Source organism: Cebidichthys violaceus, unplaced genomic scaffold (assembly GCF_023349555.1).
Source record: "Cebidichthys violaceus isolate CVI_PGR_0920_01 unplaced genomic scaffold, fCebVio1.0.p SCAF_80, whole genome shotgun sequence".
In the NCBI taxonomy this organism is placed as follows: Eukaryota; Metazoa; Chordata; class Actinopteri; order Perciformes; family Stichaeidae; genus Cebidichthys; species Cebidichthys violaceus.
The window spans coordinates 351,656-365,656 of NW_027176965.1; the positions used below are offsets into that span (position 1 = coordinate 351,656).

The 14,001-nt window shown below is 45.6% G+C and overlaps 4 protein-coding genes across 4 annotated transcripts; 2 read left to right on the plus strand and 2 right to left on the minus strand.

The window, feature by feature from the left end:
* Positions 1-567: 567 nt before the first annotated feature.
* cln5 (CLN5 intracellular trafficking protein) lies at positions 568-3,927 on the minus strand. Its single transcript, XM_068702133.1, has 4 exons — positions 3,716-3,927; positions 2,976-3,150; positions 2,167-2,392; positions 568-1,608 (listed from the first exon to the last, which is right to left on the minus strand). Exons 1-4 carry the CDS (start codon positions 3,826-3,828, stop codon positions 1,121-1,123), a joined length of 1,002 nt encoding a protein of 333 aa, XP_068558234.1. The 5' UTR covers positions 3,829-3,927; the 3' UTR covers positions 568-1,120.
* A 1,430-nt stretch (positions 3,928-5,357) lies between these two features.
* On the plus strand, positions 5,358-7,476 carry zgc:162944 (uncharacterized protein LOC569993 homolog). The gene is made up of 4 exons (XM_068702135.1): positions 5,358-5,596; positions 5,916-6,087; positions 6,286-6,484; positions 7,078-7,476. Exons 1-4 carry the CDS (start codon positions 5,402-5,404, stop codon positions 7,271-7,273), a joined length of 762 nt encoding a protein of 253 aa, XP_068558236.1. The 5' UTR covers positions 5,358-5,401; the 3' UTR covers positions 7,274-7,476.
* A 46-nt stretch (positions 7,477-7,522) lies between these two features.
* acod1 (aconitate decarboxylase 1) lies at positions 7,523-10,362 on the minus strand. The gene is made up of 5 exons (XM_068702131.1): positions 9,948-10,362; positions 9,614-9,775; positions 9,213-9,302; positions 8,915-9,114; positions 7,523-8,556 (listed from the first exon to the last, which is right to left on the minus strand). The coding sequence occupies exons 1-5, from the start codon at positions 9,957-9,959 to the stop codon at positions 7,578-7,580; spliced, it is 1,443 nt and encodes a 480-aa protein (XP_068558232.1). The 5' UTR covers positions 9,960-10,362; the 3' UTR covers positions 7,523-7,577.
* Positions 10,363-12,049: 1,687 nt separating this feature from the next.
* kctd12.1 (potassium channel tetramerisation domain containing 12.1) lies at positions 12,050-13,748 on the plus strand. Its single transcript, XM_068702134.1, has one exon. It carries the CDS (start codon positions 12,297-12,299, stop codon positions 13,164-13,166), a length of 870 nt encoding a protein of 289 aa, XP_068558235.1. The 5' UTR covers positions 12,050-12,296; the 3' UTR covers positions 13,167-13,748.
* The last annotated feature ends 253 nt before the right edge of the window (positions 13,749-14,001 follow it).

Consider the following 14,001-nt stretch of genomic DNA (forward strand, 5'->3'; position numbering starts at 1 on the left):
ACATTTACAGGAGATATCATTTAAAGACATGTGTTTTCATAAAAAGAAGTTAGAACAAGTTATCAGTCGTGGACAGCGCTGCCAGACTTCATTCCTTTTGATCCATGTCGTATTTCATGTAAACCGAATCTCTTGTTGCAGGAAGTGCTTCTCAGACGCCGGCGCCGGTCGTCTGTGCTCTTGTGCGTTGGCGTCTCGGTCGCACATCTCCGGACTTGTTTCTCATCATTTGTGCAGTGCATTAAACGGCTCTGAAGTGAAGGTGTTGTGTTTCAATGCTGTACTGGTTTTTACTCATTTTTACCCTGATGTTCTTTATCGGCTTTTATTGGAAATGTCCGTTGGGTGAGTGTTCCGTGTTTCCTTTGAATCCAGACGAAACGCCTCGTCGGTCTTTCTCTGACCCTCTTTGGTTCAGAGTCTCCAGTGAGTTGTGTTTGGGGTGAGCTGTGGTGTTGCTTCTGTGCGGCAAACGCTTGGTCTGCTTAACCGGTCACCTGTCTTTGAAATTAAAAATGATTGTTTTGGACATGTGATCTTATACTGACAATAAAAACATTGTGAATGTACTCTTTCCATCTGCTTTTATTATTTTACAAACACTGCAGTCATTTGACTTAGTTCCATATAATGCACAAGTAGAAATGGGGCAATAATTGAAACAAGTAGAAATATTAGAAAAGAAAAAAATATACACAAATTATAGCAGACCTGTACTAATCTGAAAGATGACCTGATGACACTGTGGTGCGCTTCTCATCCACATAAAGAATATTGTACATATTTCATACTCGAGGTCTATTTAGTAGCTTTTGTTAAACTTTTGTTCATATCTCATGATCGTCATCAGTTTGGGCAGTTATCATGGAATTCTAAATTTCCATGTTTTTCTGAGGACTCAAAAGTTCTAAACGAAGACAGGAAGAGGAAGTAAACAATTAAAAACATAAATAAATAGCTTTGAAATGCATTAACACGCCTCACGGATTCTTTGATCAACAACTTCAAGTTGTGCTGTTTTTCCTCTGTTTCTTATTAATATATTTGAAATTAAAAAAAAACAACAACCAGATTTACCATTAATGAAAATAATGTGCAGAAAACCAGTAAAAGTGTTTTGTTAAGGCAAAGGCACCTCTTCATACGTGATGCGCACATAGGGAGGCTTCATCGGCAGATGCCAGTACTCAAAGTTGTAGTAGAGGTAGAAGCTCTTGTCCATCACGACCTTTTCATAAGCCTCCAGCAGACTGACGGCTAAGTCGGCGAACGACTGGTGGGGTCTGAATGTGTGGTAGAAGTTACGGATGTCCACCGCCAGATTCTTCAGGGCGGGCTGTCCGAATATGGCGCTGTCGTTGCCGAGGTAGGTGGGCTCTCCGCTGTACAGGTAGATCTTGGTGTAGTTGGTCTGGGACCTGCTGGATAGTTTGGCTCCCAGCTCAGTCAGCTTCCCGTAGGTGCGGTGGACAAACTGGGAGCAGTCGTAAGACTCGAACCACACCGTGGCGTTGGGGCCGGGGTCGGAGCGAACCGTCCACGTCTCGTAGTAGATCCCAGTGTTGTTGTCGTCCTGGACCCACTGGGCCATGTCATTGAACTGGCTCCCTGGACGAAGAAAGACACACAGAGAGTCCATCAAAGACAGGGCGTGTGCCAAAGAAGCTCCAATAAATCACAAAACTCATCATGGTGACAGAGCAGCATTTTGAAAGTTCATACATCTGAGCAGTGTATTTCTGGGCCAAGGGAGGTGTTCTAGCTGTTCCCAGAATGCAATGGGGGAAAAAAAAGGCATAGAAGTGAAACTGTCAAACCCACAACCTTCTTGGTGTGGGACCGATTAGATACTGCGCCTCCAAAAAAGTGGCCTTATTGTAATTATAACATACAAAACATTCATTAAGCCGACTGTCCATATACTGAGGACAATTCCCCATGGTCCAAAAGAGGTGGTACTGAGAAAGAAAGATTATTCAAATGTATTTGAGTAGTTTTAGGACAACATGGGATGCATGTGATTAATAAAAATGCAGTTTATCACCAGCTTCATCTGTCAATGTTAGACGCCAGAGCAAACAAGTTGAATCACTGCATTTATATTATCTTTTGGTGTCTATGAGCCAAGATACAAGATACAAGATGCACATTGAAGTGAAGTCTCACCTGTGAGTTCTCCGATTTTCTCCAAGGTGCCGTTTTGTGACCAGTGTACGTCATCGATCCCCTCGAAGAAGCAGGCGGCTCCCTGGTTGCACCAGAAAGGTGCGAACACATCGGGCCTGACGTGAGGGAAGGTGCAGTTACCCAGCTGGAACAGCTCATACCACTCCATGGTGTAGTTGGCGCCCGATTCTGAACTGCTGAACCCGACGGCGTCGTGCATGATGTGCTGTGAACCGAACGGAAACGTTACACCGGCTCCCTGTTCGTGGGTGGACGTGTGCAGCTGCGTATCTATGAATGAAGGCGTTTCACTTCCACTTTAACAGTCACACCGTCTTTAAATACAGCAACACAGTATCTTCATCTCAATTTCAGAGAATCGTCAACAACACAAAGACAATCTGTGCTAATGACGCTTATTTTAGGGGAGCCCACTGTTAGTTATTATTATGAAATATTATATACAGTTATATGAACTGACACAGGGGAAATTACTTTATGTAATTAAACCAAGTAAAATGTAATCTATATAATGACTACTTTTCATTTGAACTTGTTTTAACTCAATTTAATTTAAATTTGATTTGTGAGCTCAATCAATCCCTTTGAGACAAAAAAGTAAAAGATACATTGTTTTATAAATTGTATTAAAAAACACGGCAGATGTCATTCAGACTTTATTTAACGTTTGGTCCAACACTCCAGAATAAGTCCAGAGTTAAGACTAGAAGTAATAAGATGCATCTTTACCAGCATTAGTGAGTTGTGCATTTCTACAGACTCTGGTAAACTAGACTTCGTGAACTTACAACTTTCCCCAACAGAGCTCCGTACTTGAATTCCCACACGGGCGTCTGCAGTCGGTACACCGAGATGACGTCTCTGTCTCTCGCGGAGGGAACGCGTCCATCCCGGTCTCCGGTGGGACAGAACGGGTAGACGGCTTCACAGTAGGAGTCCACAGCAGGGCGACGATCAAACCGTCTGTTGATGATGATGATTGTTGCTGCATTACATCACGTGATAGTGCATACTATTGCATCTTGCATTATTAGGCTGAATCTGGAAAATAACTAGCGACTAAGTTATTAAATTAATGTAACGGAGTAAAACGTACAATATTGGCCTCTGAAGTGCAGTTGAGTATAAAGTAGCAGAAAGCGGGAAAAAACTATAAAAACTAAGTAAAGTACAAGTACGTAACAATTGCACAGTTGAGTGAATATACTTAGTTACTTTCCACCACTGATGGAATTCAAAACACGTCGTATAACACGTTAATTTAATTTGATTTATCACGCGCTCATTCAGCCAGATGCTCCGAATTCCAAAGTTCCCAAAGTCATGTGAACGCACCAGACGTAACTTGGTACTGACTTCCCTTTTAGCAGAAAGTCCAATATTAGACCGAATAGACAATAACCGGACTCTAAGACTCGGTCAATACGTTCGAACTTATTCTAATCGGATACTTTAGTATTGAGCGGTCACGTGGTTCACAGAGCAGAATCAGCATGGAGAGAGGAGAGTCTATATACGGTCCTCATACCTGTAGGGAACGGGCCACCGCTGCTGTCCATCGCTAGTGAACTGAGCCGCTACAGGAAGAACCCGCAGCACGTTCAAACACAGGAGAAGAAGAAGAGTCTCCGCGTGAGTCATGTTAAAGCCTCCAAAACTGACGGAAAAACCAAAACCAGAGGCTACGGTGCGTGCGCTCCCATCATCCTTCCCCTCCGGATGGACTTCCTCATTGCTGGTCACGTGGGTTTTGTTGATGATTTGAAATCACATGACAGCGTGTCTGAACATCAGCAGACTAGCTGGAACGGTCGGACACATGTCCCCAGAATGCAGAGTGGTGTGACTGGCAGGACTTTGAGCTGCAGGCCTCGTGACGATGTCAACAGGTGTGATTGGTCTGTTTTTATTTAGACACAATTAAAGCAGCTGGAGTGACTTCGCTCAGCGTCGTTAAGCCTTCCTTACGGACATATTGATGTTGTCTTTTCCTCCTTCTGAATGGATTTGCAGAACTATGTGTGTCTCAGTAGAGCCCTACAGATACATGGTAGATTGTGACTGTGATTAATAAAATATAGACTACGTACGTTGACTGTAATTCCAGTTTCCAATGCTGATCAACATATGGTTTGTTTACACACGTTTCATGTTTTTTCAGGCTTAAACTGAAATTCTGCATTCTGAAGTAATCTGTTCATCAATTTCCAGCGAGACTTGGTTAAATGAGTTTTCTTAATTAAAATCATGTGCGCACTTTACTTTCTTGTTCCCGCTAACTAACTTTTCTACAAATGGAATTGGAACTGGATACAAATAGAAATATAAACCTGATGTTTGTGATGATCAAAAGTGCAGCTCCTGATATATTGTTTTAGAGGCATTTCTGAATATTTCCTTTGGCTGGACTGCAAAGTAAAAAAAATCAAAAAGAAAGCTTCATCGCAGTTTTCCAAAGTAAATGACCTAAATGAACACACATCACAGGTGAAACTATAGAACAAAATGTGGATCAGTTATCAGTATTTACTCGTGTGTTTCCCTTTTGTCACTTTTGGGCCCATAACCGGACTAATGTAACACAATTATATTAAATAAACAAACTTGATATGATAATAAAAAAACGGAAAAATCTAATAACATAAACAAGTATTCTCCCTAATTTTAATTATGGGAGGAAACATCTAAATACATATCATGAAATACATATCCAAATAAATCAATCATTATCAAGTAAAATTATTAAAAAACAAAACAATTCCAAGTTACAGTATGTATGTACAAATATTACATGTTTTGCCGTGTCTTTTATTCCATTATTTCTTTAAGTTTTATTTGTATGGGCCCAGTTGTGAATATAAATAGTTATATCATAGTAAAATAATTTGAAATAGGAAATATATCATAAAGTACATAATATGACATGTTAAATATAAAAGATTTAAAGCTGAAATAATCAAAGATAACTACATTTTCTGTACAAATAGCTTTTAATGGCACAATTTCATGTAAATTAATTTCAATTATCTGTTTTTAAATACATTTTCTTAAATTAATTTTAACGGTAATTATTAACACGCATCCAGCGCGCTCTTCTTTCAGCAGCAATGCTCTGGTTCAGACACAAGATGGCGCCGGAGCGTAGAGAGCCCGCTGGTGACTTCAGAAGAAGGCGCGGTAGAAGAAGAAGGGTCGTCTCCGCTGACAGTCCGCCATGCTCACTCTGCTGCGCCACTGTGGTCGCAACTTACCGTCGCTCCGGTCCATTCAGACGGTTCAGAAAAGTTACTACGCCACACAGATGGGTAAGCGCGTGGCGGTGGTGTTGGCGGGCTGCGGGGTGTATGACGGCAGTGAGATCCACGAGGCCTCCGCTATTTTGGTCCACCTGAGCAGAGGAGGCGCGAGCGTAAGTTGGAGACTTATCTGTCGGATGTTGTGTAGTTTTGTGAGGGTGGGGGGGGGGCTGCCGGAAGTGTGTGAGATACATACATGACCTTATTATTTTGTTGTGCATAACTTTTAAAGGTTCATTTTAAAACAATACTCAGATGCATTTTAAGAATAATTAGTGGAGTTCAGAAACCTTGTGATTGTTTGAAGTATGAATTAGTAATTTGAAGAAATTGCAGTCAGTTGAAAACAATCATCATTTGCTGTCCTAATGATTTCCGATCGGTTATGAATTGAGCGTGCGTCCCCCCCCCCCTCTGCTTTATCCACTGCAGGTCAAGATGTTCGCCCCCAACATAGACCAGATGCACGTTGTGAACCACCTGAAGGGCGAGCCGTCCGAGGACAAGAGGAACGTGTTGGTGGAGAGCGCGAGACTGGCCCGCGGAGACATCCAGGACCTGGCTAAACTCAGTGTCAAAGACCACGACGCCGTTATATTCCCAGGTCCGTTCACCGCTACGCAGCAGCAGATCTCATCCCGTTTTGTTTGAAAGGTTCTCAGGTCCACCCTGCAAATAAACCATGAGACTTAAATTGGTGGCCATTTCTAACTAATAATATTCCTGACTAATACCAGTTTTCTCCTCGACCAACCAGCGAGTGTTTGAACGACTCGAGTAACCTCATTGCGACGTCCCTCAGGTGGTTTTGGGGCAGCGAAGAACCTGTGTACGTGGGCCGTGCAGGGGAAGGACTGCTCCGTGAACGACGAGGTTAAGGCGGCGCTGCAGGCGTTCCACGGCGAGGGGAAGCCCATCGGCCTCTGCTGCATCTCACCTGTCCTGGCTGCCAAGGTGTTCCCTGGCTGCGAGGTCACCGTCGGCATCGAGAAGGATGACAAGTGAGTCTAGGCTGAGCCGAGCGGACAAGATCTCGTCTCGAAGGGGAACCCCTGTGGTCTCACAGAGTCTCTGCTGCGTACCTGTAGACATAAAGCCTTTTGTGGTTGTGGTGTTAGAAAGAAATGAGCTCAACCAGACTTCCTCATCTCTGTTTCTGGACCGCTGCTCCAGGCTACATCAGCTGCCACTAGTGTAACACAAGCTGCATTGTGGGTATTGTAGGCGCCAGGTTTTGACCAGGAAGAAGAGAATGTGTGGAATAAAAAAAAAAAAAGACAATATCTGTGATTCTGCTGCATCGACTTTATTTTAGCTCACAGAAACATACATGCGTGTCACCATTCAGACCTTTGAGCTACTGTTCCTGTAGCTATATATATATATATATATATATATATATATATATATATATATATATATATATATATATATCTCTCTCATTTCTTGTAATTCCTATTTCTCACAGCAGTCTTTCGTACAGCCCTATAACAGCGTGCCACATGTCTTTTAACCACACATACTATCTGTAACAAATAAACATTTGACTTCTTCTTCTGATCAGCTAAACGTCTGCGCTCTCTCCTCCTCTCAGGTATCCCAACACTGCCGACACCGCGGCGGCCATCAACCAGTTGGGCTGCAAGCACGTGAACAAGAGCGTCGGCGAGAGCCACGTGGACGAGAAGAACAAGCTGGTCACCACCTCCGCCTTCATGTGCAACGCTCCGATCCACGAGGTGTTCGATGGCATCGGGGCGATGGTGCAGGACGTGCTGAAACTCGCTTGAGTGAAGTGAAGTGAGAATGGGGGGGAGGGAGGGGGTCTGTAGTAGTGATGTGCACCACATGGTCTGATTTAGTTAGTCAATCTTACTGGATCATATTCTGATGCAGTGGATCAGTGTCGTGTTGGCAATGCTAATCAGGTTTTAGAAAACCAACAGCAGCTATGGTATTGTACAAAAAGAATGCAATAAAATGTTAAAGTTCACTTTCTCGGCGCGCTTTATTTCTCACAACCGTGGAAGAAAATGAGGACTATAAAATATTGACACTGATTGTTGTGGAATGGTTTAAAATGATCAAACGTCTTCACACAGGTGTGATGTATGATCCCACCTGTGAAGTGTGAAACTGCTCGTCTCGACCGCTCGTCATTCTCAGGTATGAAGTTAAGACCGAGCATTCTCTCGCTCTCTCAATGTTCCCGACGACGTCGATCACGCCCTCCACCCCCTCTGTGCACAACACTGAGGACGCGTTGACGCTGAACTTGTCCACCAGGTCCTCCTGACTCAGTGGCTTCCTCCAGTGGCCATAAAAGGTGTCGCACCTGGCTGCGTGAATCTGCCCCTGCTCTGTCTCTATCTCCACCTCGCAGTACATCTTGTCGAAGCTGGGCGGGTTGTCTTTAGGGGTCTCCACCTCCACTTTGGACAGGAGCTCCTTCAGGGCGGGCCGGTTGATCCGAGCTCCGCTGAAGGAGGACACCGTCACTTTGTTGTCCAGCAGGGCGGAGGAGGCATTGAACTGAAACGAGTGCCTGGCTTGGTGCTCCGTGGAGGGAAAGGGGCAGTTGACGTACTTGGATGGAGGCACTCTGAGCGTGACCTGCCTGATCTGGCTGAGGTCAAAGTTCCCGACTGTGTTTTCCAGCTTTGCGCGTGCTGCCAGAGCCGCGTCCACCACCCAGTGCATCCCCAGGTGAGCGGGGATGCGCTTGAAGGCCACGTCCTGATCTTCCAGGATCCACGTGAAGTCAGCGGAGGCAGGCCCTGCCATTGCTGAAGGACTGTAGTTCTTGTAGTAAACCCCAAACCCGCAGTTCATATCCAGGATGGCCGGATTCCCCTCCAGTCCCGTCCGGGCCAGCTGGGCGGCCTCCAGGCCTTTCCGAGCGGCGTTTCCTATGTGCAGAGGTTTGGTTTGCGTGGCGGCGTTGGCCAGGGGAGCCCCAGCGGAGGAGGCTGCGATGGCCAGAGCGTGACCGCACTGCTCAGGGGACAGACCCAGGAGCTTAGCGGAGGCTGCAGCGCTACCCATCACCCCAACCACGCTGGGGGGGTGGAATCTGAGAGGGTTGGGGGAGAGGACCCAAACATTAGGATCTATTTGGCTTTAATACGGAGTTCTTTAACATTATTAAATCATTGGTATTTAGACAAATGATCAATTGGTTGATAGACTTGACAGCAGCTTGTCTTTCTGTTGACTGGAACTACTTTCTGCTGTAGAAATATTCTTTATGAAAACTGTTGACAGTGAGGTGTATGGATTATCAGGGAGGTTTCTCTTGAATTATTCAATGCTGTGAGTACCACCAGCTGTCTGTATGGCCACATACCACTAGAAGTAGGTGTTGTACTTTTTGTAATTTGGGTGAATCGACCCAGCTCAAAGAGTCTGACGCTGGTTATTAAATATCTCACCTCTCAGGGATGTTGTAGGCCTCTCTGGAGAACCTCAGGAGTCTGCCCTGCACCTCGATACCGACATTGAAGGCCAGCAGCAGGTCCAGACCGGAGGGCCGGCTGGGCAGAGTCTCTGCCAGGGCCAGCAGGGCGGGTAGCACAGCTCCAGAGGGATGAGTCGCGGGGTGCCAGGTGTCGTCAAAGTCCATGGAGTGCACCTGTCTCCAAACGATGAGACGGAGCAGATCGTCAGAGATCACGCCGCCATGTTTGTGTTTTCTGTGCATTTAGGGAGTATTTGTTTGAGTGATCTCACCGCGATGCCATTGACGAATGCGGCGTAGTGAGGAGGAAGGGTTAGCTGCGATTTACCCCAAACACTGCTCCTCTCGTCAGACCGGAACGACTGCAATCAGACAGCATTATGAGGACAAGTGTGCAATCACACGGACGCAACTCTGAAGTGACACTCCTGCCCACTTCCAACGTATATAATCATGAATACGTAAATAAGCCTAAAAGGGATCATATCAACGAATTGAAGAACAGTGACCAGATTCATGTCGACGTCTCATAGAAAAGAAATGACAGATATCACCAAAACATATTTAGAATTAAAGGTGTTTTCAATTCTACATCAGTGAAGATCAAATCTCTCATCTTATATATGATGTCATAAGCCATAGTTTAGTACATCAGTGAAGCACTGTTCAGTACCTGGCTGTATGTGAGAGCCTTGTTGAAGACAGCTGTCCTGGTTCCTATCAGCCCGACGCCCAGGGTGTCCAGCATCATCCTTTTGCTCCTGTTAATCACACCATCTGTCAGCTGGGGGGTGTTGAGGCCGTGGATAGCGGCTCCAAAGCTCCCTGTAATGCCCTGGAGAGGTGAAACGGGGCCGGTCAGATGCAGTTGTGAGGGATCAAACCAGGCTAAGAAATTCAAAAAAGCTGCGTCGAAGTGACTCTTTAAACCGCGGAATACTCTCCACAGTGTGCCTGAATTTAATCTCATTATAGTGACATGCTGAGAAAAAGAGAGAAAGTTGTACCTTGCGCAGCATTGTTGTCTCTCAACGTCTTCAACTGACAAAATATCCAAGTGCAGCTTTTTATAGGTAGGTTCAGTGTCTGAAGGCTAGTCCACCAAATTTCCAAAGTTTCCAAACCTAAAAACCTCCATGAGGAGAAGTGGGAACTTTCACAATGACTGGATGTCTTCTTTCATTTGGGTTTTCCTTATTTTCAACGTCTTGGTAAATCTCCTCACTCTCTGGGTTTTTAGCAAATGCTCGAAAGCTGAACAGCTTCAGATAACCGTGACCCAGACGGGGTAGAAAACACTTCTAATGGTCGCCTTTGACACAGACAGGTTACTGAAAAAAAGGAATAGAGCCGCATGTTATGAGGGAACCCACATGATCTAAAAGACACACCCTCACAGTGCTGCATGTTGTATTGGCTCTATTGAATCCTGTGTGAATGTCATAAGACGACTTTATTTCGGGTCAAGACTCGGTCAGAGCAGATCATCTGTCTTTCACAACCACTTCTTAGATGACAGATAGTGAAAATTCAGCTCTCTGCAACGGGAAGTTTTGAACGGGGAAATGAGTCGCCACCGACACCAGACGAGTGGTGGAAGAAGTAGATCCCTTACTTCAGTAAAAGTAGAAATATTATACTCCATTACAAGTAAACAAAAAGCCCTGAATTCAAAATAAACAAAAGTAAAAAAATAAATTAAAAAAAAGCTAAAGCTACTTGAAGTATCAAAAGGGAAAGTACTCATATCTCTATATATGTATATCACTAACAAATACACAGAAGAGCATTTTATTCTTGTAGTCCATGTGGAGCCATGTTTGGACACTGAGTACTACTGGGTAGATTAGGATTATACGACTGCATCATATAATATCAACATATCTTCTTTTGTTGTAGTGGAGTAAAAAGTACAATAGTTCCCCCTGACATGTGATGGAGTAGCAGTATAAAGAAGTACTGAGTGGAAGTAGTACTTGGTTAAATTCCACCACTGCTAACATTTTATATCTGACATCCAGATGAACTCAGGTGACCCTTTGTTGACACAACCCGTCAAGTTCAAAAATAGATTTTATGAATTGATTATCAACTTTTTTTCTACACAATTTCTATCTTTTTGTTGAGTTCATTAGTCAAGCTTTACAAGCACCCCGTGGTGACTGCAGGAGTACATGGACCCCCTGGGGTAAGTGGCCCTGGTTGGGAATCACTGCTCTCTAATTTACAAAATACTTACAATTACAGACACATAAGTATTGTTTATTGAATCTCCACATTACATCTCACCCTTTTAACAGACTGAATATGTTATCAATGGACTCAAATACAATGAGAAACCAAACACATGTACGTCCATCACTGAAATGGAGACTAGAGAAATTCATTGGGTAGCGAGATGGTGTCTGTGTGTGTGTGTGTGTGTGTGTGTGTGTGTGTGTGTGTGTGTGTGTGTGTGTGTGTGTGTGTAAGGGGGGGGGGTATTCCCTGAAGTCTGACATAACATAAATTGTGAGGGGGGGGGGGTCACAGTTTATACATCATGTGATGCAGAAGTCGATGGAGGTCCTCCTGTGATTAAAACACAAATATTTTTACTCATCTAACTTTGTGACTATTTACATTTTAGACCCTGAGAGTGAGCAGTTTACACATTCTCACTTCTTCAAACGGCTGTTTGAGGGACTGTGTGTGTGTGTGTGTGTGTGTGTGTGTGTGTGTGTGTGTGTGTGTGTGTGTTACTTGAGACGGCTGCATTTCCATCAGAGTTGCAATGGGTGTCACTCTTTCCATATTTTCTAACCATCTCTTGATTTCAGCGCTGGAAAAACTGGGGCCATCTGCAGGGTTTCTTGTTTTGAGTGTTCACGTGGGATTTGTAAAGAATGAAGAAAAAAAAAAAGACTCATCGTGATTTATTTCATTAATTAAAGAATCATCAGGAGGTGGGCTGCGTGTACATTTATGACAGGGAAGGAAACAAACAAACAAATGACACATAATCAGATGTGGGTGCTTCAAGTGATGCTGGAAGAGACTACGCATGGGTTTGCTCTCTCTCTCTCTCTCTCTCTCTCTCTCTCTCACATACACACACACACACACACACACACAAACACACACAACGAATCAGAGACAGGGAGCTGCACGCGCTCTGGCCGCTTGCTTATACTTTTTGGCCAAAGACACGTTATAGTTAAATGCTAATTTTACGGTCGAACCCCGCATCGCGCACGCGCACTCACGCACGTGGTAAAGCCAAGGCTTCATAAACAAGCCGCTGCCACCTGGCTGCTCAGTGTTTCCACTGACCCCCCCCCCCCCCACACACACATCAGCGCAGCGGCTCAGAGAAGATGGCACTGGCCGACACGGAGCGCGGAGTGTCCAACTGCGGCGACTCTGGCTCCCCGTTCCCGGAGATCATCGAGCTGAACGTCGGCGGACAGGTGTACGTCACCAGGCACAAAACTCTCATCGCCGTCCCGGACTCGCTGCTGTGGAACATGTTCAGCAAGAAGTCCCCCAAGGAGTTGGCGAGGGACAGCAAAGGGCGCTTCTTCTTGGACAGGGATGGGTTCTTGTTCCGCTACGTCCTAGACTATCTCCGAGACCTGAACTTGGTCCTGCCGGACTACTTCCCGGAGAAAAGTCGTCTGCAGAGGGAGGCCGACTTCTTCCAGCTGCGGGACCTCGCCAAGCAACTCAGCCCCCGCGTGAGCAAGGACAACTCGATCAGCGAGGAGATCGGCCAGAGCGACACGGAGGAAGGCGCGCAGCAGCAGTGCGGCCCCTCCAGCGGCGCGGAGACTTTGCGCGCCGCGTCGGTCTCCGGGGCCACGCGCTCCCCGTCGCTGGACTCCAGGAAGTCGGGCTACATCACGATAGGATACCGCGGCTCGTACACCATCGGCAGAGACATCCAGACCGACGCCAAATTCCGGAGGGTGGCGCGCATCACGGTGTGCGGGAAGACGGCCCTGGCCAAGGAAGTGTTCGGGGACACGCTGAACGAGAGCAGGGACCCGGACAGGCCCCCGGAGAGATACACGTCCCGGTACTATCTCAAGTATAATTTTCTAGAGCAGGCGTTTGACAAGCTGACAGAGGTGGGCTTCCACATGGTGGCCTGCAGCTCCACGGGCACCTGCGCCTACACCAGCAATGACCCGAACGAGGACAAAATCTGGACGAGCTACACCGAATATGTCTTCTGTCGGGATTAACCAGCAGGTCGAGGTTGATGTAAATAGACATTTCATAATCTAGAGGGGAATGTCTTTTTAATATAGTATTGCGTCTGCTGTGTTGAATGTTGAGTGACTGCAACGCATTGCTCCTTTATTCTAAGAATGATGCCGCCTCTGTTTTTTTGTTTTTGTTTTCTTTAAAACCAGAGACACAAAACGCCTCTAAATAGAATCCACTCAAACCAGTGGGAATGGAATTTGGACGCTCATAAAAATCCAAAAAGCTCCTACAGCGTGGAAAACACCCCAACACAAATGCCATCATCTCCACCCCATAGAACTGCACATGAACGTCTCAGTCATGTCTGACTCAGTGCTGTGCGAGTTGAGCGGCATCCAAGAAGCAGCAATTAGTATTCAGTGTCATTGTAACTTCTTCGCTTGATCACATGTGTTGGCCAAGTCTTGTATCATCCAACAGGCTCTCATGCTTCCCTGTTCCATCACTGACATGACTGTAAGTGTATCTGCTTTGCTCGGTAGTTGTGTTTGTTACAAAAAAAACAAAAAAAAACGTGTTCAGGTGAAATAAAATCTTGTACTCGGCTATTCTCAGCACCCTTTGCCAATCATCCTGTCTTCTTCTCAACGTCTGCACAAAGTGCAGCACAGAGCCGACTGGCGTTCATCCCCATCTCGACCCGTTTCAGCAGAGAGTCGGCCTCAAAGGGAGATGCCCTGTCTGGCGGACTCCAGCCCACTGAAGCTGCCAGCTCAACAGAATCTGTCACAGTTTTGACTACGAAATCCGGGGCCACGAACTTCCCCCATTGGCTCCGACTTGGGTTCCATCACATCCCATCTACTTTCT